This window comes from Manis javanica, chromosome 6, assembly GCF_040802235.1.
Source record: "Manis javanica isolate MJ-LG chromosome 6, MJ_LKY, whole genome shotgun sequence".
Lineage (NCBI taxonomy): Eukaryota > Metazoa > Chordata > Mammalia > Pholidota > Manidae > Manis > Manis javanica.
The window spans coordinates 59,675,856-59,702,624 of NC_133161.1; the positions used below are offsets into that span (position 1 = coordinate 59,675,856).

Sequence of the window (26,769 nt, forward strand, 5' to 3'; positions counted from 1 at the left end):
AATAAAAAGCATTTATTTCTGGTGTGTGAGATCTTCCCATTAGTCAGCAAGAGGGTTCATTTCTGAAACACACACAGACCTGAGTCTTTCTCTCTTGGATATTGTTCCTTGAAAATGTCCACATGAATACTTTCTTTGTCATGGTCAAATGATTTCTCAAATACAAAACATGAGAGTTTCATTTGTAGGAGTTGACTCTGGATATTATAAATACACAATAAATCAGTGTGTTTCTTCCACAATGTGGCAGGTATTTCAAATAGAAAATTTCTAGTTAGCTGAGAGGGAGTAATTACTCTTTAATAAAATATAGTGATTGAGCACTCTCTGGTGGCAAACTATACTCATTGCAATGCAAGAAAATATTTTTTAGATATTTAACTACAGCTAATCATTTAATAATCTCCTCTGTCTCTAATGCCCTTACTAAATATAGAGCTGGTGACTTGTTCATAATCTGATTAACTTTATCATATTGGATATCATTCAGATGAATAAAAAATTATTGCTGCTGAAATGACAGTGAAGATGATGAATCCTAAATGTAATATTTTTGAAGCAAAAATAGAACATTGTGACATCTCAGATTTGTGTTTAGGGAAGATGTTTAGTTAAGTTGAATAGTAACTTATTGACAATATTTCTCTTACTAATAAAAATTTACAGATAGGATTATTTGTCACACCTGCTTAAATTTTGAATAAACCATAGTAACATCATTCTTTAAATACATATTTCTTATTTCTAAATACTGAATATTTGCATTTCAAGATTTATTTGTATTCCTAAGAATCTACAGAAATCTTTCTTGTTCCAAAATAAATATTGAGATTCAGTGAATTTCTATTGAAGTAACAGCCGGAGAGAAAGTTTGCTCAGGTGTTATCAGGATCATGCTTGGGGTGATTTTAGAAATACAAAAATAAGTATGTTTTCCCTTGGTTTGAAACTGAATAAAGGGACCATCTTTCCTCCCCAACATGTTATTTGTGTTGCAGTTAAAGTGTTTTTAGGTCAACTGGAAGTATTTTGTTTTTAAGGTAGAATTCCTAAGAGGCATGCTTTGTAAGCTCTCAATTTGAGTCCGTGAATCAACAGGCTTTGTCCACAACTGCAGACAGAATGTTAACCTACACGTCGTTCAGAAACAGTTGATTAATCAAGTCAAACCCAAATTACCATTTACCTTTGTTCAGTGTTTTATCAACCCCCTTCCTTTCTTTGAATTGTAGAGCTTATGTCAGATTCAGTTGCTTCTTTACTCTTAACCAATTCTTAACCTCTTCAGACTCTTTATTCTTAACTTCATCAGGCTCTTCTCATAGGTAGAATTGTTAATGGTCTGGCATTATTACTGTAATTTTCACAAGATTCTTCAAAGAAAATGAATTTTAATTTCAGAAGACATTAAGGTACACCAATTTTCCAGGTATGCTCTAGTTTTCTTCTCTTCTTCGCTCTCATTTGGAGGATTCTAGCCTGGTCCGTAATAATCTGGAGCTTGTTTTTGTTTTTGTTTTCTTTTAGGTGCCAATGCCTGGCTCTTCCCTGAACCATTAAATCAGAATCTCTTCCTCTCATCTACTTTCCTTGCCATGTACTATATACATTTCCCCTATCTCTATGTGCACATTTACAAATTCCTAACATTCATATATTCTTTTACAATGAATAGGTCTTTAACATTTTTTCAGTAAGCCTTTAAAAATATATAGTGTTGGTGAATTTATATATTCTTTTTTCCAAAAGGGTCATGACTTATTAACAGTCAGATCTGAGGAATATAAAATTTGAATTTCAAAGAGAGCCTCCCAACACACACACACACACACACACACACACACACACACACACACACACACACACATCATCTGAAATGATGTTATTATTTCTTAACTGGATTATTAGATAAAATAATGACGTTGTAAATGCTTATGACAGGAATGCTTTTTTCACCAAAATAATATTTTATAAATCTATTCAGTGCTTACAACCACTTCCCCTCTTCCCACTTGTCTTTTTTTTCCAGGAATTTACACAATGTTTAAAATAATACTTTTTTAATGGAAAAGAAACTAATAAACAGAAGTTCCTGAACTTTCCACTGATTATTAGCTGCTTCTTCAATTTGATTTTCTTAACTCAATCCTAATTCCTCCTGTGGGGGAATTCTATTTGTCTCTCTTCTTGGCGTCAGTTACTAACCATTCCTGTGCACGGATGAGAACATGGTACCAGAGCTGAGTTGACATCTTAATCCATAACCCACTGCAATACTTTATGGAGAGCCACTTAATACATGTTTGCATTCCTCAAATTCTGCAACCTCACCTCCCTTTTATTTCAGCCCGCAACTTCTGCTTCAATACTCAAGCCTTGTAGTTTCCAAAGACTGCTCTTATTCTAAAATTTTAAACCCCTGTATTTTGCTTTGACCGCTTAATCTCTCACATTTCTACTTTTAATTTATATATAGCATAGCACAGTACTTAAGAACCTGGACTCATGATTTCACTAATTAAATGTGTCCTAGCTTTTACACCTTACTGTCTGAATGACCTGGGCACATATTAAAAACTTATTCAGGTCTCATTTTCCCCAACTGTAAAATTGGGATCATAATAATGTCTATCTCATGTTTGCTCTGAGGATTAAAATAATAAATATTTGCTTACATAAATTATTTCACATAAATGTTTGTTAAGTGAAATAACAGTAAGCTAAGAGTTCTTGTCTCTTAGCCACTTCACTTCTTTATTAGCTTACCTACTGCTTTTTGACCTCCCATCCATTCAAATATAGACTGATCCTATAATCCATCATGTCAATCATTTTTTCACACTTAGTTGCAGAAACCCAATTTATTTGCTCATATACTGAAGTGGCAGAGATTTAGTGAAATAATGACATAATTCTAAGGATTATAGATTTACCCAAAACCTTGGATGGCCTTTAGTATCTTTAATAGTTCTCTGTTCATCAATTTATAGGTAAAAATTAATCCAGACACTTCATTTCTTCAACCACCTACCTATTTCATCATCATCTTGCTTATTAGGTGTGAATTCTTGTAACTTCTTTTCACATTACTTAAAACTTGTCTTGACACCTTCTAGTCCTATCCTTTGTTCTTTCTCTTCTTACTCAGGATGAATGTGTCTCTTTGATAGTTCGCTATTGAATAAAACATGAAATTTAGCCCTTAACTTAGCATCCATAAATGATCTGGCTCCAAAATTTGATGCCAACCTACCCTTCTGATGTTCTGCTTGGTTTGACCTTCATGCCCATGCATAGATGATGTTCCATTCGTATGGATTTCCTTTTCAATCATCAGATAGTCTTCATGCCTTTGCTCATAATGTGCATTTGCTGGGGATGTTCTTTCTCAGTGTATATCAGATTAAGTCAGTCAGTCTACACTTGAGGCCTAGCTCATATCATGAATACTCTTGCCGTCTCCTAATCGGATTTATTTGCTCTCCTTTCTCTCTCCCTCTCTCTCTCTCTCTCTCTCTCTCTCTCTCTCTCTCTCTCTCTTTTGGCCTGTGTCACACTTTTGAAGTGGAATTTGTTCCTGGAGTGTGTGAACTCAAAGTGTGTGCTCTTAACCATTATATTACAGTGCTTTCATATTTTAGACACTCAGATTATATTAGGATCTTAATCACAGCAGATTTATGTGGCATAGGTCTTACGAGTATTTATTTCTAAAATTTTTGCAAGTTGCAAATCATAATACTCTTTAGTTTGGAAACCAGCAATCTAGGTTGACTCAGTAAGCATAGATTGAACTTCCTCTTAGTCTGGCAGCAGATAACTTCCCACCCTAACACCTACTGCTGTTTGTGTTTGTGTGTGTGTGTATGTTTGTGTGTGTCTAAACAGATACTGCTCAGTAAGTTATAGTTAAATGAAATTGTATTGAAGTAAGTGGGTGCTTGAGAAGAGAAAAATAGCATGAATTATTTAAGGCATGAAATGATAAATTCATTAATATATGACTGTAAAATGCATTTGGTTTAGGGTTTATAAATTATTAAGGACTTAAGTAGAGTAATCATTAAGTTAGTTTACATTTACTGAAAATGTATCACTGAAGAGGAATCAGTAGGAAAACAACCAGAAAACAAATAATTGGCATGCAGATAATAAAGACTCACTGTGTGTTAAAGTTATGGCTATGTATGTTATTAAACTTAAAGCTACTGAACTTAATATTGAAGTGACTATAGTCAACCTCCCTATAGTGACAATGAAAACACTAAAGCCCAGAGAGACTAGTTATTAATTATGCCACTAGTTTATTAGCTGTGACTAAAACGTGATTGTTAAGCAACTACGTAAATGTTCGTTTTATTTTGAAAAGCTTCCTTTCATTGTTTTTGTTTTTGTTTCTCTATTGGGAATAAAAAAGGAGCATAATATATATTACTCCATTATTATAAATCTCACAAACTCCACACAGCTAATTGGTTTTTGCCTCTGCCGTCAAGGCTAATTGAGTATGTATTAAAATACATAAAATAGTAAAAAATTATGAATTAAATTCCAGCTTAAATCTCTTTTGAAATATATACTTTCTAATGTTTACTAACAAATTCCATATTAATACTTAATATCAATAACATACAATACAAAGTATAAAAACACCAGATAGGGAGAAAATAGGTTGATAACACCTTGCAAATCTTTTGGAAGAGAGAAAAATTCTAGATATAAAGAATTGCCTTTATGTTGCATAATATGCCTCTGATCTGATCTTTTAACCAAAGTCATGTGTGGGCACGTAATTGTTTCTATATAAAGGGAAAATTGCATGAGCATAAAAATAGAAGAAGGTGGGCTAAACTACCTTGAAACTTTGGAACAGGTACCCACCTTTGGAAGCTATCAGGTTGAAAAAATAATTTATTACTGGACTTAAATTACTTTTGCACCTAATAATCGACATCCTTATTATGTTGGTTTTAAAAATAAGATCTATTTGTTCAATGTTTCAATTGATCTTGGGGTTTAACTTTACTTTTGAATTCTAATAAGAAATAGTGTTATTACAATTTTTAAAGATAGATATTTATTTTATTAATATTATTCAAATATGTTAAAAGAGATTACCAAGGCAAACCATTTTTATTTTCCAAGGTGGTAATAACTGCCTTTTGTCTTATTTGATTACTTTTTCTATTACTGTATAATTAATTCTCAACTCCTCTACTGAAAATTCTGGTTTGTTCTTCATTTGTTCTTTTATCTTTTCATTGTTACCATCTCCTTTATTTTATTTGTTTGGTCTGTCAGGTACCATTATTTCTGGTTGTTAAAATTCCAAGACAGAATTTGGAACTATTTTTTCTCTTATGTTTTGTTTTTAACATCTGGAACATGTTCTATGTCTATGATGACTTAGTTTTTTCACTTTTTCTAACATACTTTGAACTTCACAGAGTTCATTTTATTCTCAGCATGAACCTTGTATGCTCCTGTTCTTACTTCATGGTTTGAAACTTTCCTCTTACTTAAAAGGTCTCCCACCCCACTGCTTGTTTTTTTTTTTTCCAAGTTACTTTGTTTAGGAAGGACCCTTTGAATATCATGGGTAGGTGGGTAGAGAGGTGAGGTTTAAGTCTGACTCACTGGAGATAAGGAAGGAGACATATACTCTCAATAGTCAGTATACAGACTTTCACACAATTCCCCTCACTATGGTATCATACCCCTACCATTAGAATTCCTGAGTATCCTAGGCTCAGATTCCCTGTGGGTTGACTTTTACAAAGCTCTAAAGTTCAGCCTTCTGCTGGAGTGGGCATACCCTCAGGAGTTAAGTGTGAGGGGATAGCATTTGAGGATCTAACTTCTTTCCATGAAGATTATCAATTTTTCAACTCATCATCCTTTCTGTGTAAATTTTGCTGCCTCTTCACTACGAGCTCAAGTTCATGTTTCTCAGGTTTCTAAGTCAGTCACCTGGTGTTTTCCAGCTTCTAAAATTTGGTTAGTCTTTTCTCCACTCACATTTTCTTTGAGCTTGTGAATTCCTCTTTCTTTACTGTTGTTATCATGATACATCAGTAGAAAACCAAGGTAAATATATGTGTTCAGTGCTTCATAATTTGCCTGATACCACTACAATTTTAAATTAGGAAAGTAGACTTATTTCTGAAAATCATAATCCCTCTTATCTGAGAAAGAAATCTTATCTGAGAAATATCAAAATTTCTCTCTCTTATCCAGGACCAATGGAAACTTTATCCTTGATTTCTACATGGTGAAATTTAGAATTTATGATACTTAGTGCTCAATATATGTATACTATTTTTATTAGTGTTGTTATTTCTCACTAGAACTTAACAGTTCTCCAACTTCCTTGATGAATTAGACAGAATTCATAGACAGTCATTAACTTCCTATTCATGTGTATAGAAACCAGTATTTAAAGTAAGCTTCTACTTCAGACAATGGTAAAGTAAGTGTTTTCAGACCAGCTTTCCTACTGGAAACAACTCGAAAATTTGGACATAATGTTTATTTAAAACTGTGTTTGGAAGTTTCAGGGAATTGACATGGCAAGTTGGATTGGTGGGACAAATTTCTGAAAGAGAGGAGCCGAGCTAGCACTGGACAGTTTTTAAATTGTAAATTCTTGAACAACTGAGAGGCTGACAAGCTAAGTATTATTAGTAAACTGATCTTGCAGGGGGAATCTTGAATTCCAATCTTTCTTTTAAGTATATGGTGGTCTTTGATTGTGGTTTAAATTTTCATTTTCTTTATGATTGATGATATTGATCATTTTATTATAAATGATCGTGGTCATTCATAGATCATTTTTTTTAAGTCTCTGCTCAATTTTTTGCCCCTTTCTTAAGTGATTTTTCATTTTATTACTGAGCTACAGAGTTTGTTCCTATGTTCTGGAAAGAAATTATTTGTCAGATATATGTTTTCTGAAAATTGTTCTAGTCAATGGCTGGCTTGTTTATTTTCTTTTTTTGATTTTATTTTGATGAAGAGAAGGTGTAAATTTGATAAAGTTTAATTTATCTATTATTTTTTTTGAATCATTGATGGTTGATGTTGGCTTCTCTTACTGTGAAGATATTAAGGGAATAAAGGAGAAAACTTTCTGATCATCTCATTAAAATAATTTTACTATATTATCATATTCCACATCTATTAACAATTAAAAATATAACAACCGAAGCAGCAAAAACTCTTAGCTAAGTGTATCTACAACAAACTCCCAGCAAATTTCATATTTAAGAGTGAAATATTGAAAGTACTCCCACTGATATTAGGAACAAGACAAGAATGACCAGTATTTTAAGTTTAACTCAGCTGTGGGTTGATGATCATTACTCTTAGCAAAAAGGCATGAGAAATACATAGAAATTACGAAGATAGGAGGAGAAGAAATGAAAAGTCATCATTTTGGACTGCATGATAATTTACATATAAAAATCCAAAGTAATCTTTAAAGTATTTGAATTAATAAATAAGTTTTACAAAGACTCTAGATACAAGATAAAAGTAAAAGTCACTTATAATTCTGTATTATACCAACATATAACAAAGAATGAAAATCTAAAAAAACTAAACATTTATAATACATCAGAATTATTAAATACCTAGAAATAAATCTTGAACACATATTTACAAGACCTCTGCCAGAACACAATGAAACATTATTGAGAGAAACAACAAAAATCTAAATAAAGAGGAATATAGCATGGTTATATTTTCTTAAGAATCAATGTTGTAAAGATTCTTCCAAAATAGATCTATACATACAGTGCTATCTCAGTAGAAATCTACCATGTGTTTCATTTTGTTTTATCCCCAAGGGGGTAGTTGGAAAATATTTTTCTAAGTGTCATGTGTAAATGCAAAGGTCCAATATAGCCAAGACTGTCTTGAAGTTTAACAATGCTATATATGTGTTTGTTTGCATATCAATGTACTTTTAAAAGCTGCAAATATTAAGAGAATGTGGTATTAATGCTGTAACAGACAAACCAGTGAAACTAGAATAGGGAATCCAAAAACTGAACCTAAACCTATTGAATATCTAACTGTGACAAAGTTGGCACTACAGAGAAAGTAAGATCATCTTTCCAGTAATAGTGCTTGAATAATTGGATAATGGATAATTTCATACTGTTCTTTTTTGTTGTTACAAATCACCCCTAAAACTTAGTGTCTTAAGACAACAGCATTCATTTACTTATCTCTTATTTTTGCAGCTGGGTAAAAATTTTAGAATAAGCTTAATTGGGTATTCCCAACTGTAGGTCTCTCATGTAATTATAGTCAGGCTAGAAATGGAACAGTGGAGATCTGAAATATCCTGGGAATGTTCAATCCTGTCTGCACATTAAACATACTAAAATTATCTCAATCTCACTGGTAATCAGGGAAATGGACATTAAAATTTCAGCAGCATATCAATTGGCCTCCACCAGAATGGTTTAAATTAGAAAACCATTGTTGGTGAGGAGCAACTCACATTCTCACACAGTGCTGTTGAGAATCTAGTTTCATAAAACCACTTTTGAAATCCATTTGGCAATATTGATAAGGCTAATATTTATAAATCCTAAGGCCCAGACATTACTTTCACTAGTTTATTAACCAGCTAGCACATGTTCATCTAAACATGAAGACCGTTTTACAAGGAGGTTTATAGCGGAATTATTTGAGACAGCAGAAGCATTAGTTGAAATGGCAAATTGAAGACAACCTAAATATCTCTCAAGTTTAGGATGAATAAATTGTGATTTTGTATACACTGGAATAAAATGCAGACAAGAAGATGTAAGAGTTAATGCTACTCACTACAATACCATATAGCTGAAGATCAGAAACATAATATTCAGTAAAAATGCTAAATTCAAAAGAATGAATAAAGAAGTCAAAATACAGGATATCTTTGGGAAGGGGAGAGGAGTCATGATGTGGGAACAAGACAGAGGTTCTTTTCTATTAGCAGTTAATTAGCCTTTTGTAAATCCTTGCCTTATTCATGGTACTTAATTTATCCTCTGAGTGGTGTGTGAATTCTTATCACTTACAAAAATACTTTTACTATTTTCTGTTGTACTAGAAAATTTTGGAATGTTTACTATCTATGTCATGGCAGGTTTCTTTTTCCTTCTGAATTTTTTATTCTCATTTACTGAATATTTGAAAGAAAATAACCATCCTGGTTTACAAATGAAGGTATTTACTTCTTTAAGCCAGACGAACATTATTTCCCTTAACTAAATAGGTATACATTCTCCCCTTACATTTTAACATCTTTAATATCTGTTTGCATTTTGCAATTAATAGAACATGATAAATTGTCAGCTTTTTTTCATTTTAGTGATATGTAGCCTAGTTTTGCATCTTATAAATAATCATGTATTAGAATTGATGAAATATGATACTTATTTTTAAATAGAAAAATAAAAGTGACAGATATGTGGTCAAGGACATATAATTATGCCCCCTAGTTATGAATATCTCTATTTAATATTATAGACCCCAAAAGTCAAGATTCTCCAGGAAGTTGCACAAACCCAGATGAAACCCTCTTCCAGTCCTCTGTTTTTACAGCTGTGTCATTCTCCTCTGTTTATCTCACAACGGCACCTGCAGCCTTTTCTGTAGTCTGCTGGTGGTGTGTAAATAATACAAGGGAATCCTCAGGCCAGTGATGGACCTGCCTTCCTGAGCTCACTGGCACAAAGCCAACACTGTCCTTTTCCTTACTTGACTAAAGAGTGGTTACCCTATGAAAGTACATCCCAGATTTAAACAAACGTATCATTATAGTCATAGTACAAATGCATTTTATGTCTTGTCCTCCTCATCAGAAAAAGTCCCTTATTTCTCATAACCTTTTCTTTCTCACACTGCTTGGGGATCAGTCATAACAAAAGCTTACATTTGTGCAGTGACCTATGTCTTTTGTATTGCTTTTGTGTATATCACCTCACCTCACACAACTTGTCTTATGACAGGGTGGTTATTCCCATTTTATAGATAAGATAGTGTTTGACTAAGATTACATAATAGTGGATGGTGGATTCCAAATTATAAATGTTTTTCAGACTTTTGAACCAGTTGTTTCTTCCTGTCCACTCTGCCCTTTGATACCCACACTCTGAGTGTCCAAACTCTGTCTCTTCCGTTATTTTTGATTTAGCATTTAATGACCTTGTGATAAAAAATTTGAATGAACAATAGTACTGTTTCCCAGAAATGTGGCAAGTCAGACTTTGTATCTGACATCCAGTATTTTTGCTAACTGATAAAATCCTTTTCAGTTTAGCTTGAGAGATGATACAACAAATTAATTGCTTTAATTAATTTAGTATTTAAATTTATTTAATATTTAGTATTTGGAGGATTTAGTATTTGCTTTCAACAGAAAATAAATTTTAAAGAATATGTCTTATGCTGACATTGATCTTACTCACTTATCATCTTTATTCAACACTTTTTATTTCCAGTTATGTTTCGCCTCTATGACACAGATGGGAATGGCTTCCTGGACAGCTCGGTAATTTTTTTCTTCAAATTTTCTATGAAAATTTCAAACTGATGGTTTTTCTGAAAAAAAAAATCAATGAATAAATTTATAGTTATTACCACAGAAGACCTACTTAATGTAATTTCTATGCACTCTTCCAGCATTTTTATTGTCTTTTTGAAAGAGTGATCCAAAGAAACTGTTAGGATTACAATTGTTCTACTGAATATTTCTACTACAAAAGAAGTGACTTTGTATGAACTGAAAGGCAAAAAATGACTCCAATGATATCTGAATAGAAACATCAGAGAAAGTTGAGGCCATTGATCAAGAAAACAAAAAAATATGTCTCAGAGCCAGGCGTGGGGGCCATGCCTGTAGGCCCAGCTACTCTGGAGGCCGAGGCAGGTGGATGGCCAGATCCCAGGGGTTCTGGGCTGTAGTGCACTGTGCCATTTGAAAAAAAGTATATGTTTATCACATATATAAATGAGATTCGATACTAAGGAAAATACTGAGAATACAAGTATAATTTAAAGGAATTATAAGCAAATTTAATAATTTTATTATTTTCTCATTTTTTAAAAGTATGTTTAGTCATATATGCTTTCAGAATAGGTAAATATATTTGAATATTGCTTAACAAACTTCTCTTTTAAAAATATCTCATCCAATGTTAAAGGGAATTTGCACTTGATATTTATAGTTTTAGTCATAAAAAGCAACAGTAGAAAAGTAACATCTCTGTATAATTTAACTGAAAAGAATAATTAAGTGCTTATTTTATTTGTTATATATGCAAATCATTGACAGTTTGCAGAGAGGTAGTTAGATTCTTGCATTCTTACTTCCCAGATTAGTGCCTCATATGTAAATCTATCTCAGGTTCCCTCCAATAATGTAATTAATACTTGCTAGTAATATTTAGCATCTTACATTATTACCTGTTCTATAAAGAAAATGTAAGAATGTTAATAAAAGAATAAATGTCAGATTTTGGAAATTTTTAAGAACACAGAAACCTTTAAAAACAAATCCTTTGATAAAGTTAGTACTGATTAAAATAAACATTATTTGTGATCATGACTGAGTTTCTCTCATCATCTGGTGTACTTCCGCATGGCAGAACTCAGACAGAATTTTAAAAACAAAGCAAGAAGTTGAAGACATACTCATATAACCCTGAGCGGGATAAAGGTACATGTGCCGCTCTGGGGAAAGATCCAGATGTGTAATTCCACCCTCAGAAATGACCACCCATCTGAATCAATGCTGTGGTTCTGCAGTTTCTTATGTTTGTCTTTCTAAATTTTTCAAATGTATTATTTTCAAGTAGGTGGTATCATCCAGCTTTCCATTTAGGAAGAGTAAGCCACACAATACATTTACTCATTTTCTGGTGACATTTACCAGCTAGGAATTCAGGTTTCTTTAGGTATTTGATGTACTATTGGAGTGACCCTTCTGATTATACTAATGTAAGTTATGTTTTCAATGCAGATTTGTTTTACTTAATGTTTCTTTCTCATTAAATTAAAAAGATGTTTCTTTACTAGGCTTCTAGCCATGGGTTGGCAGCTGATTTGAAAACTCAGTCAAATGTGGGTTTTTTTGATCTTTGGTCAATTTTTTTTTTTTTTTGCTAACATATAGTAGATTCCTAGCAATATTTATAACTGTACTCTCAATATTAAATAATGAGTGTAGAATAAATAAATTTGTTTGTGATTAAAATAGGGGTTTTTTTTGTAATTAAAGTCTGGATTTAATTTCTATGGCTTTTTCCACACAGTTTTCTCCTCCAGTATATTTCTTTCAATATCAGGTTGAAATGGTTGAAATTGTACCTTCTGAGGTCATTTATCTTGGAAAGGTAAAGGTGAAGGAGTTCACATCTTGGAGATAAAAGAGGAAAATTGATACTTAGAAGACATACCATTATGTGTAATAATACTACTTAATGTTTATCAGTTACTTTCAATATACCAGGAAAGATAAATATGTTTCATGTAATAGCATGTTTAAGCTTTGCTATAATTCTATGCACTAGGTAAGATTAAAATATCAATTTTACTGATGAGGAAACTGAATCTAAGAGAAGTTAAATGACTTATCGAATGTCACATGCCTGCATCATAGTCCACCAAAAATAAGTTTTATTCTTAAAAACATATCCAGGGACTTCAACCATTCCAAACCATTAAGGCACATATAACCAAAGACAGAGTAGGTGAAAGAGTAGAGTAGACACACACACACACACACACACACACACACACACACACACACACTTCTAACCTATAATTTCAAGGGATTTGTATAAAAAATTATCTGTAATAAAAAATACATTTATATTTGTATTGTTTATGAGGCAACCTGTGTTACATAAGTCATTTTCATGATTACATATTTTCTGGAGACAGGGGAGTGTAGCATTTGTCAGTTTCTCAGAGGGATCCATGAACCCCAAAAGAAAACCTCTTTTACCATATTTCCTCTTCATGCCATGAATATTAACTACATATATTAGGTCAGATACCTGAGTAAAATAATCTCTGATTAATATACTTTCAAGACATATTTTTTATACTTCTTTTTTAAATTATCATACTATAAAACACCACTTTTAATTATGGCACTGACTACATTTTAAATTACAAGGTATGTTTCATCTTTTCTAGAGATAAGGAAACATTAAAATATTAAATAAATAGGCACAAAAATGCAATGTTTAAATTTATTTAGCCAAGGCATATGTATTAAATAACTGTTCTTTAAAGAGTTGACATTTGAGCAGAGTAATGTGAAAATTCAAACTATATTCTATCCCTTCACAAAATAAACTCTACATCTACATAGCCTCTAAAGCTTGACCCTGAATATTCCTCTAGCAGAGAAGACTATCCCAGTAAATGCTATAACAGTTAATGTACGTATCAGAATAAAAATAAACCCCAAACACTTCCTTTCATCCTCCCACACCTGTTTTCAAGCCAAGAGGTCAGTATACTCAGCGGCTGAAAAATCACATCTTTTGAAAATATTCATGTTCCTACTTTCATCAGATGCTCCTTTCCAAAGAAAGATGTTCTTCCTTAAAAATCTTCTGCAAGAAAATCTTTTTTTGTATACTTGTGCCCTCTCTTGGTGAAGATCTCTAAGTAAACTCCAAAATGAATATATGTTTAGACTTTTCTTATATGTATAATTAGACCTTTAAAAGGGCTATATATTTTCATTGTATTTATATTTGTGTATTATATTTATTGTGTGTATATATATATGTAAATTAATCATATAACTCTTTTAGTTTTTGAACATGTTGAACGAACAGTTTGTGTAAGTCAAAGCTGAAGAATTAAGACTTTGTATTAATTCTTTCTCTCCCTCTCCCTTTCCGTCTCCTCTAGGAGCTAGAAAATATCATCAGTCAGATGATGCATGTTGCAGAGTACCTTGAGTGGGATGTCACTGAACTCAATCCAGTAGGTATATGAATGAAATTAACTGCTCGTGGAATTCTAGAAGTCCCCTTTCTTTTTTGTCTTTTTTGGGACCTGAATATATATATATTACTCTCATTTGTTTTTTGTTTTTATAACTCTAAGTTACTATTTCTAATCAGTAGCCAAAGTGGATTCTGAACAACAAAAGGTATCTGTGGTGTTCTGAAACTCTTAGCAGCAACTTTTGCTTTTCTTCTTTATGGAAATTAACTGGAATTGTGGTCATATATACACATAAGGTACACAGGCACTGCTGATGGACACGTGACATCATGCCATGTCATTCAAAATATAATTAATATGTATATATTTTTCATGATCTCTATGAATTTTTATTATGTGGAGATAGCTAGAATAATCATTCTAAGAGAAGATGATGGTGATCAAGAGGATTATGATAGTTCACTGTGCACAGCACACTATGTTATCTCATGTGTATGTGTTAATGCTGGCAGCTCTCTGATGTAGGTACTGCTATTTTATTCACTTTACAAATGAGGGAATTGAGACCCCAAAACATTAAACTTAATTGCCCAAAGTTTTCTTTAGTTAGTTAAGACAGAGCTGGGAAATTTTAATCAAATTGCTTAAAGAAATAGTATCTAACGATGTCTTTGAAAACATAAAAATTTACTTTCCATAGATTTATATCGAATGTACAACATGATTCAAATGTATATTAAAACCTACTTGATTAAAAACTTTGACTTTGGCCACAGGTAATATTTTGAGGAGAGTTGGTAAGTGTTACTGATTTTAGTTTATTTTTTGAAAACAACTGCATTTAACAAATTGTACATTTAACAAATTGTAACATGAATTAAGCAAGTACAAATTAATTTTATTTAAATGGTTTACATCTTACATGAGTTCTAAAAAGCTGTTCTTTAAGCACTGTTCATGTTTATGCAGTTAACAGCATGATAATGGCATGATTTTGTGATAAGAGAGCTCTGATTGCATTTCTCCTGCTTTGCAAACTAATGCCAGTAAACTACAACAGAGTCACATGCAATGTCACATACAAAAGAAGGCACGGATTTGTACTGGGATTGGGGTTTTCCAAGTGTTAACTCAACTCGGTTTTCTTTTTTCTATTTCTATTTTTTTGGATTTGGAAATGCACATGCTATGCACATAACAAGTGGCAGATAGCATTAACAAAGTTGCAGTTTGGATATGGAATAATAAAGTAGATGGTAACATGTATTTAATTCTAAAAATACCGCTTGATTCATCTTAGCACTACTTTCACTAACATCAAGTGATTTCTTACAAATTCTGGGGCCCGTTTTTGTTACTTTAATCTAAAATGGCTTTCTTCATCCTATTCATCTTAAAAACCTGTGAATGCCAATCAAGTCTCTGTCCTCAGTGGAGTAATGGGAGGCAAGGGGATCTTTTTTTGAGCAGCTTTAAGAGCAGAAGAGGGCACCACCACTTCCCAACCAGTTCCCATGCGTGTGGAGCACAGACTTGAGAAAAGGAGGATCTGGATGCTCTGAGGGAGGGAACAATTGTTATCTCGACAGTCTAATTATGGCAAATACTCACTGGAAAATCCAAATAGTAACCTGTGTGGCATTATTTGTCTTTTGGCACACCGATAAGCTTGTCATTTCTATGTGTGGTAAAACAGTAGAAAGTCAAGGTATAAAGCACCTTGCACACTGTGTCCGCTGTCATAAACACTGCCTCATCCTACTTAATGACCCAACAGCTCTGCTCGTTTTCAACAGTATCAGGCCCCCGGTAAGTCTGTATGTATGAATAAGAGAACCGAACGTTCAAGGTTGACGGCAGTCAGTAGAGAAGACTGAGATGTCCTTGGGAAGAATTTTTAAAAACGAACCTGGGCTCTAGCATTAGATGTATTAGGTACGAAATGAAGGCACCAGACGTCAAAACAAATGCTCTGTGTTTTAGGTCTTTTCTCATTTATTCATTTCCACTAGTTCATTAGCATGCCTTTAAGGGGCAGGATATCTTAATGAGATCTTATGCCATTTTGCAAATTCTAAATAATTTCCCTTGTCTTTTTATTTTGAGAATAATTAAATAATTATTTGGCATCATTTTGTTCCAAAAAATCTCCAATATCTATAGATAAGCTAGTTTCTATGAAGGAAAATAACCTGATTTACAAATACTTCCTGAGGAAAAATACCAGTCAACTAAGTTCAAGAATTTTTAGGCAAACAACACTTCTATCAACATTTCATGTACAGCCGATCCTTGAACAACATGGGAGTTAGGGGTGCCAAACCCTCACACAATCAAAAATTAACACACAACTTTTGACTTGCCCCAAATTTAACTATTATTAACCTACTGTTAACCAGAAGCCTTACTGGTAACATCAATAGTTGATTAACACATATTTTGTATGTTATATATATTATATACTGTATTCATGCAATAAAGTCAGCTAAAGTAAAGAAAATGATTTTCCAGATTGTCTTAAATCTCTGAAAAAATTGCAATGTATTTATTGGAAAACATCTATGTATAAGTGGACCCATGGATTTCAAACCCATGTTGTTCAGGGGTCATGTATTGTATTTATTGAACATTTTGAAATTTTTGTTCTTATGCACTCTATATTTGACTGATTAAACTTTGATTAAAGTTCATTAAAATCTCCACTTAGATAAAGGTGATAAGTTGCTCTCTTCATTGGCGTCCTAACCATGTTCGCCACTTTTGTGCTGTAGATGGGAAGTACTTTGCCTTCCCAGAAGCCGAGGGTGATATGTTTGGAACTCCCATATAATTTCTGCTAATACAATACTAACAACACTATATGAAGGATGATATTTGAAGATTCTTATAATATATTAACACATTTAACCTTCACAACAACCCTTTGAATTAAATACTGATATTAGCACTATATACCTGAGAGAGAAATGCATTACAAGGAAACAGTGCAGAGAACATTTTGGGTCACTTTGTGCAAGCCATCAAAAATGACTTGATTGTTTAACTTCTTGGCTCTATTAATTACTGATAGGCAATGAAAAACAATTTAATTCCCCTGCCCCTTACCACTTAGCAAAGAATTATTTCAGTACTTTGCCATGAAGTTAATTTGTTCAGACATTATCTGGCATATATTTGAATTTAAAAAAATAATCTAGAGAAAGCAATTAAAAATCACCTTCACCCTTGAAGATACATTCTGCTTTTAGCTGGATCATTCAGTGATAAAATATTAAAAAGTTAAGCAATTTTTTTCTAAAAGTTGATCACGTAATCAGGTTCTAGAAATATAAGAAAGCCACTGTACCCTCAGTAATAGGATTAACATTAATTTAGATATTATCTCAACTCTCCACTTAGCTGTTCATTACAGTTGGTTATAACCAATTCAGTGCAAGGCCTTCTTGTATCATTATGAAATGTATCTTATTGATTCATTGTAAGTTTTCTTTTATCTCCTTTACTCCAGATCCTTCATGAAATGATGGAAGAGATTGACTACGATCACGATGGAACAGTCTCTCTGGAGGAATGGATCCAAGGAGGAATGACGACGATTCCACTTCTTGTGCTCTTGGGCTTGGAAAATGTAAGCATTTACACAAAGGGGATGGCCTGGTGGCAAGTCAGTGGGGTTCTCTATTACACATTTTAACAATGAGTTGATTTAGCTTTTTTTCTATCATTAAGCATGTAGTGAGTGCCTGGATTTTTTTTTAACAAGTATGCCACAGTGCAATTTGAGAGTAAATTCTTGTGTAGTAAGACTCATCACACACATATTGATTCATTTTAGGTTATTATCTTATTGTTGCTCCCTCTTTTTCTTCTATTTCAAGTGCAACCTAGTTTTTAAAAATATTGACCTTTTGTGGTTCTTGTCCCCACTTTGCTGTCAACCCCCAAATTTTTCATATTTCTTCTTACCACTGATAACAATTTTGCCGATTCAAAACTATTCAAGATACCACATTTTTAAGACAGGTCTCAAGAAATCTTACACTCTGTGTTTGTAAATCATGAGAATACCTAAGACATGAGAGTACATATGTACATGTGGTTTGGGGGATATACAGACAGGCTTCAGGATTATAACCTTTTGTCTTTTCACCTGGATCTTTAAATTCAGGTAAATTTTACCCTTTGTGAGGCCTGTGGGAATTTAGATATGGTGAGGGGAAAGAAAAGACAAATTTCTAATAGGTGATATGTAGGAAATTACCCTTGAAGTAAATAATTTCTTGAAATAAAAATAATAAATATAGAACTATATCTCTACATTTTGAGTGTTAATGAAACAATATTTCATTGTATCTGATGTTCTTATATATGTAACAGTATCTTTCTGTAATAATTTGTATATACCTCTGTCATAAATATTTGTTTAATTGCTTAATATATCTTCTGACAAAAGCATATATAAATCAGACTGTTGGGAGAAAATGAAAAGAATATTGACAAAATGTTAGCATTTTAAGGTTTAGTATATACTTAGTACTGAAAAATAGTTGTCAGTTCAGTGACTATAATGGGGTACGTGGTGGGGACTTGATAATTAGGGGGGATTGTAGTAACCATAATATTGCTCATGTGAAACCTTCATGAGATTGTAGATCAATGATACCTTAAAAAAAATAGTTGTCAGTTGTTAGTCAAGAGGCTCTAATGATATTGATTTCCTCAGAGGGAATTTTACACTTTTAAAGCTAAAACTTTGCTTCGTCTCAATATTGATGGAAATTCTAGTATATGAAAGAATGAGAAAAGATGCAGGAATGAGTAAGTAAACCATGTGGTGGTTGGGAGGTTGTATGGGAAAATGCAGAAATGGAGATTTAGTCAGATATATTTTAACTATCATAGAAGGATTTTGAAAATTATGTTTTTCTTTGAAAATTATTGCTTAGAAGTCTCTATGATTTAATTCATAAGTATAGATATTTATAAAATTATAAAAAGAGAATGGGTGAATATTGTCCACAAATATATGTGGATTTAACTAAAATATTTTAAGCAAATATACATCAGTTTCTAGTTTAGCAGTGACTTTATTTCAACTGAATGAAAATTCTTTGTAATTAATGTCCATAAGGTTAACAATACATAATTTACATTAGAATCATTCTTAGATTTTCATTTTGTGTATTTAGTTGTCAAAGATGATTTTGAAATTTAATATGAGAAATCAGCGTTTTAAAGTAGTAACGTTTCCAAAGCTGTGTTCCCAGTGATGGCCACTAGATGGCAGGGCTACATTGTATGACATTTATAGGTACTCAACTATGAGATGCGATCTTTTTCCCAGGCCAAGAATTCTGAGATCCTTCACTAAAAAAAAAAAAAAAAAAGCCTCTTAAATTGTCTTTTAATAAAATGTATAAGCCCTGTAATTATGATCACAAAACAGAGCATCTATTTGTTAGGAACAACTTTTTAATTCCAAGGCATGGTAAGTGTTTCATAAAGCAGGCATGACACAATGACAACTGAGTGATGAGGGTCTTTTTTTAGTAATTGAGATTTATGTCCTTTTCTGTGGGTAGTTAATGCGTGATGTTATTACCTGTAGAGAATTTGATTCATGGTGTTTTTTTCCCCCCTTTCTCCCCCCGCCCCACTTTTGCTAATCAAATTGGACATCTTGAAGCTCTAGGCTGAGTTGAGCCATTTATTGTGGGACCTCTCATGTAAAGTTGTCCCGTATATTCTTGTGTATTGTCAATTATGAGCAGAGGGAGTAGCTTCTAATTGACAGTGTATGTTAAATTCCACAGTGTATTTGAAAGTGACTGTGCTGTACTAGCCAAATTACATAGACAAGAATATTGTCCTGAAAGAGTAATCCTCACTTCTGATGTAAGGCAGAGCAGTTGTGATTTCATTGTAGTTTGTTTTTCTCCATCAACAGAACTTTAAAAGCTACTCTACTGTAAATAAGGTTTGTTTCAGTTCCAAACTCTAAAGTAGTTTATCAGAACCTGATTGTACATCAAAAATGCTAGAATAAAAGCCATTTCCTTTCTCTTAAAAGAAGTACTTCAAACTTCATGATACACAATACGAAATGGTAGTCTGTTACATCTGAAGGAAGACTGAGAATTTGGCAACATACATAGTTTTGATTACAATAAAAATGCATACCTGAGACTTACTCATTCTTCTTTCAGCATTCCTCTCATTGAAGAAATTATTTTAATCTCAATTTTGAATTTAAATGTCTTCCTTTCCAAAACAATTTTATTTAGCAATGAACTCTGCTCCAGGGATTGGCAGATTTGTCTGTAAAGGACAGGTAGTAAATAATTTAGGTTTTGTGGATCATGAGGTCTCTCGTAGCAACTGCTCAACTCTGTCGTCATAGCTAGCACAAAAACACTCACAGACACCACATAAATAAATGAAAGAGCAGGGCCGTGTTCCACTAAAACTTCATTTACAAAAACAGATTGCTGGCCAGATTTGACCAAAGACCATAGTTTTCTGACTCCTGATTTATTCTATCACCAATCTGTCACTTTACAAACAGAAAGAGTTTTAAGTTATTTTTGGTCACTTAGAATGAAGGACTCAAATGCCTCCTATTTAGCTCAATTAAACAAGCCCAGCAAGACACAAGGACTGATGGAGAGAGAGCGCAGTCGCATTGAACTTCATCAGAGTGGAATCCACTCTGGCTCTTTTATGAACTAATAAGGTTATTTCATGCCAGCCAGTCATCCTCTCCAGACATAAAAAATGTTAGTCATTAATATCCCTTTCCATTTCTAGTATTCTTTCAGTTTAAACATTCCTTTTCCTAGATGAACAAAATAATTAATAATATTCGATTCCTGAATTCTGTAATCTTGGATCACTTTTTCAAGGAAAATTCCTGAATTCATATTATCATTAAAAAAAGAACCCTCCCCCCCAAAAAATGAATATACATTTAAGGAGGAGCCTGGCTTGAAATAATAATAACTTAGATGCTTAGTCTTGCATTGTGCTCACATCTGCCTGTATGGTTTTATAATAGATATATAGTTCGATTTCACTTAATGTGCTCACGGAATCCTGGGCTTTATTCCTATTTGTAGTTTAAACTTTGCCCTTGATTGAAATGTTTTGGGACACATTTTTTTGCTTGATTCAGTGAAATAAAAGTAATTGTTTGGTTTGCCTCCTGATTTCTGAGGAAACGTTGTCCCCTGATGAAATTTCTTAGTATAATGGAAAGCAGAAGATGATGTATTCTTAATAGACTAAGCTATATCTGGTCAACTAATGTTTCACTCACTATTTTTTAAAATGTAATTTGGTTGAGTTCTGCTGTTTACACATTACTCAATCTAGAAAGGAGTTATGAAGCTGGATGAATGCAACAAATCCAGATTCCAGATTGGATCATTCAAAGAAAATAATTATGTTGCGTGTTACTGCTGTTGAATTTGCATTTAAACCTTAAAAATGGCAGTCTGGGCCTGACTTCAGAAAGTGCAATCTGTAGATAAACAGTTGATTGAAACTCTGCTCAGAATTTTAGGATTTCTCTGTATTCTCTTTGCCTCAGCCTGATATAACTCATCTTTTGGTCAAAAAGAGCAGTTTCTTTCATACTATGATTTTTGGGAGACCTTGAATAGAAAAGTAAGGTAATTTAATGGTGCTTATTATTTAATGAATTGGAAATAACTTGCAACATTATATCTTCTGTGTGTTATAATGAAGTCGATTGAAACAGGAATATACCTGGATGTGTGGATAGGAGTATTTCGACTGTGACATCAGTGAAATTTCTCCTTGAGGTCTTTGGAAAAAATGATATTATTTATAAATAGCACAAGTTCACTTGAATACTACGTGATACTAGAAGTGTTTAGGGGAAAGCTAAAACTTTAGAAACTGCTAGGATAATGAAATAGGTTTCAAAAAATTCCAAAGGGCATTCTTCCCTTTGAAACCTCCTTTTGACTTCTTGTGGATTAAAAGGAGAGGAAGAACCTGGAGCTCCTTCTCTGTGTGAACTTGCCCAGGTTTATTAAGCACCTCTCTGTTAGAATCAGTTTACAGAACTGAACTGCTTCGTTATAAAATATGGTGTTTTCTAAATATCAGGAAAAATGTCTATTAAGAATAATGTCTGATCATGAAAATATCAGAGAACAAAATTTTAATGAAATGAAGTATAGTCAACCTGCAAACATCCTTCTCAATCTTTTGGCTGAAACATTGGGATGGTACACAACTCAACTCATGAGAGTAATACTATTTGCTGTTTATATAACACCAGTCTTCTGAGAAGCTAAATGGACTTCACGGGTATTGCATAATGAAACCTCACACCACGGCCCGAGAGAGGAAAGTGGGTACTTTCATTTGATTACAGAGAAAAATAAGAAGAAAGGAGAAATGGTTTATCTACCTTTTCAGAGTAGGTCAGGAATCAAGCCTTCTAGATTCCCTCTTCATTTCTTTCGTATAAAGATGAGTTCCTTTCTATGGCAATAAATATCTATTTGCAATAGAAGTACTAATAAGAATATGGTCTATGGGCTGGTAGAATACAGTAAGGGACAGATTCTCTCCCTCCCTGACTAAGGTTATCATCTAAATAAGACAGACAAGATAAGACATGAAAATACAGAGTTGTAGTATAAATTGCACTACTGAGAAGTAGTTGGCTCCTGGTTTCAATTTCTTCTCTTGAAGTCACATACATATTTTATCCTTTACATATTTTGGCAATATGTCCAGATAAGAGCTATAAAGCTATTTAATTTGTTTTTTGGTAAGGTATTTTGTGTCTGGGTGATGGATTTGTACATCAGTTGCAGCCTGTAACATGGCTAAGTGTTCTGATTGACAGAACACCCACGTTCAGACTTGTTTATTTTTGATAAGGAAAATGCCAGCTAACTTAGTCCATATGTGCTCTTCAACAGGATGAGGCTTATTCACATGTAATGGACACTCATTTAAAAATAAAATGACAAGGATTATAAGAACAGTAATACATATGAAAATTAGATTTTTCCTTTTTCCTTACCTTATCACTGAAAGATGTTTTTTAAACATTAAACTGCTAACTTTATCAATATAATTTAAAAGAAATCAACAACCCCGTTACTTAAGCTTTTCACATCACTATGCTTTATTCTTACTTGAAAGAATAGACATTTTAAAATATAGGCAGTTTGGAAAATACAGCAAATTTAAACAAGCATATAGAGCATTCCATTCATATAATAAAGATACTAGAAACCTTATGACTCTGACAAACCAGAATGGGATTCAGAAATTACTACAGAACTTATTTCTTAAGTTAGGAAGAAAATTGAAACACTCATGTCTTCTGATATCATCTCCATGACACCTTCTGCATAACTGCTTTTGTTGAGAGCTTGTTTATCCTTTGTCAGAAAAATGAATCTGAGCTTTGTCAAGAACTGTGAAGAGTCTGAGAGTTACCCTACTTGCAAATTAGCAAGTTAGCTTGCGAGAGTTTCGTGGATGGGAAGGCATGAGACACCGGGGTTCAGAAACAAAGGACTTACTTATTCACAGCAAAATTAGCGATAGGATCTTCATGTTTCCTTGCCCGCAAAGTCTCATGGGGGCTTGGAACCCTTGGCTTGGGGAAACTAAATCTTTTATAATGTACACTAAACAAATCTGCTTTATCCTTTGCTTAGAAGGGAGGGATTATTTTTATTATACTGGACAGTAAGTAAATCTGCCCTCTGCTCTGGAGGGAGACACATCTGTATTGTCCAAGGCTGTTTGTTATTCAAATATCTTGAAAAGATAGCCTGGAAGAAAAGAGAGTTCTTCTCCTTACAAAATGTGCAGAAATTCAAGAGACCCATAGAGAATTATCTCCCAGGAAGCATTTTCATTAATGTTTCATGTTACGATGCAGATTTGACATTTCTGGTTCTAATATAAGAATTAGTTACTGTGGGTTTAATTGGGTGCTTCATACCTGGTGCTTTAACTCTTGTCTTGGAATAGAAAAAAAAATGGTGTGGAAACATTATTATTAATATTTTATTATCAAGAGAAACAAGATGATCAGGACATGTTTATGTCATCACACTGCTACAGAAACTGTATTAGATCCCCAGTACATAGTAAGTGCTCAAAAAATTATTCTGTACTCTAAAATGACAAGTTAGCTAACCTGAAAAATTATGCTGTATAATGGTTTCTATAGGATACCAATAAATGATGTCTAAAAAATTCTGAGTTTGATACAATTTGGTGAATGATATTCAAGGACTACATGTTAAGAAAATGATGGTAAGAAAAGTAATGATATATAATAATTTCATTTCATATTTCGATCTTTTTGTAAGGAATTTGAGAGGCTTATAAGCATAATATTTCATTGTATTTAATTCTAGAATAATGCAGATGTAGTTAAATACATATTAGAGGAGTAGCTATTATGATATATAGAGTTTTACTTAGAAGAGTAAATCATAATTACAGTTGTGCTAACACAAGAACTAAACTCAAGATTTTGTTGAAGCAAATAACAATAGTCTTTGTTAAAAATAAGAGTAATGCATTTTTAATATTTTTGCCACGTTTCTATGAGATTTAAAATCATTCATCTTTTAAAAGAGAAGTAAGCAAAATAATAATGTAATTAGGTCCTTAAAATGGTTACCTTTGAAATTTATCATTTGAAACATGCAAAAATATATTACTATAAATTGTAAAACATAAAGAATCCCCTACGGAAGCCATGGTCACTAGTAACTTACCTTTAAGTCCTGTTCTTTCCCATCCCATCCATCCCTCTGCCTCCTTACAGGACCTCACTACCACCATGGAACTGGAATATTCCTCCTACTAAGCAAGGGTTAACAACTTTTTTCCAAATTTTCATTTCTCAGGCTGTTCCACTCGTGAGTTTTTCTTTATTCATTTATTGTTTATGGAATTGTGCTGAGCATAAAGTATTCAAAGGCAAGGCAGATATGTCCTTGTCCTTAGGGAGTAATCACTTTGGCAGGTCATTATGAAGGTTTGGCGACATGCTGTTGAATTGTTGACATTAGACAAGAATTTGTGGGTTGCTATAGCATCCCAGATTTGTTAGCAGGATCTCATTCCACTAGAGCACATGTGTTTTTCTAGACTCTGTGGCGATCTTGGAGAAAGTGAGGGATGAAATAACAGATTGTCTTCCAGTGCCTCAGCGCAGCTCAGAATTGTATTGGCACTTACATATTCCACTGTTTATTTCATTAAGTGAAATCTGTTTCTCTTCCATCCCTTGCAGAATGTGAAGGATGATGGGCAGCATGTGTGGCGACTCAAGCACTTTAACAAACCTGCCTACTGCAATCTTTGCCTGAACATGCTAATCGGTGTGGGGAAGCAAGGCCTCTGCTGCTCCTGTGAGTATGTTTGCTTTGCCCAGGTGTCAGCTCCAGTGAGGAAAGCCTGACATCAAGGAGCAGTCCTGTCTGTGGATAAAGACTTAAGAAATAAATCTGACCCTTCCGGTACCTATGATTTGTGTTTCCTTGCAGTATAGTTTGAATGTTAAGTCACTCTAGATTTAAGTTCCTTCAATTTTGAGGAACCCTTCCCCTTGGAAAAGAGTGAAGGACATTTTCCAATTCATTAGCTCTTTTCTTTCCACTGTTTAATTCATTCATGATTCCCAACTTCTTCTGCTATTATTGTGAAAATATCCACTGATTTCTCATATCTTACTCATATTTGTCATTTTGTTTTTATAAATTAACCATTTTATTCGCATTTTCTTCCTATAATGTGCCAATTACTTTAGGTCTTTTTAAAAAAACCATTAAATTAATTGATTGTCAATTTGCATTCACGTTAAGAAATCACAAAGAATACAAACTCATCTTACACCTTAGGCATAAGATTTTTAATGCTATCATGAAGAAAATCTTCATAGATGGTTAATGGATATTGGAATCCAAAGCATTTCCAGTTATGAATCATGGTCATTTTCATTTCAGTACACTTATCTTTGCAATTTTCATTTCATTCTATTAAGTGAGTCTGGCCCATGAATTTTCTGATAATGTATGTAACAGTTAATTTAGAAAAGTCACCTAAGTATTTATAAATAAACATGTATGCCTGAGAAACTTACATTCTCTGATGCCCCTATTAACACAGAGGGAATACTGTGTCTCACTAAAGTGTCACTTTCCCTTGGTCAGGCAACATGTTCATCCGTGCCCTTTTCTGCAATGTATGGAGTTAATGAAACTGTCAAGTTTATTAGGCACATCCCTTTTTGTACATTTATATTAAATATAATTTCTTACCTGGCTTCCATACACATTGTTTTCAATATTATTTTCAGCTAGCTGCTTCTGTGGTAGTATATTTGGAAACTGACTTTCTCTCAGATGCATTGGTATTAAAAACCATGTTTTAGTGCCACATTTAAGCAATTTCTAAAGTGTTTAAGGATTTTAATGAAGTTACATGAAATTGCCATATGCACTTTAGAGGGCAGTTTCTAGTGGCCACATTTGAAAGGATAGTTACATTAGAATATTCTCCATGAATGAAGAAGTTTGTTTTTAAAGTTTTATTATTTTTGAGGGAAAGAATTTTCCATGGTAGATTCTGTTAAATATATGTAAAGAAATGATAACTCTCAGATAATGTGAGGGATGCCATATAGGGAGTGAGAATTTTGCTCTCAAACTTTAACTGATTAATATGGAAAATGCAATATTCTACATTATTACCAATATGGAAAAGAAGAAAAAGTTTTCTTCCTCA

The 26,769-nt window shown here is 33.1% G+C and overlaps 1 protein-coding gene across 8 annotated transcripts in view; it reads left to right on the forward strand.

The window, feature by feature from the left end:
* DGKB (diacylglycerol kinase beta) overlaps positions 1-26,769 on the forward strand; it is a 693,448-nt gene that overhangs the window by 166,079 nt on the left and 500,600 nt on the right. For all 8 annotated transcript variants that reach the window (XM_073238753.1, XM_073238761.1, XM_073238755.1 and 5 more), the window contains 4 exons: positions 10,500-10,549; positions 13,930-14,004; positions 17,477-17,596; positions 25,277-25,394. In XM_073238753.1, the coding sequence (XP_073094854.1) occupies positions 10,500-10,549; positions 13,930-14,004; positions 17,477-17,596; positions 25,277-25,394 (363 nt within the window). The remainder of the gene's footprint in view (positions 1-10,499; positions 10,550-13,929; positions 14,005-17,476; positions 17,597-25,276; positions 25,395-26,769) is intronic.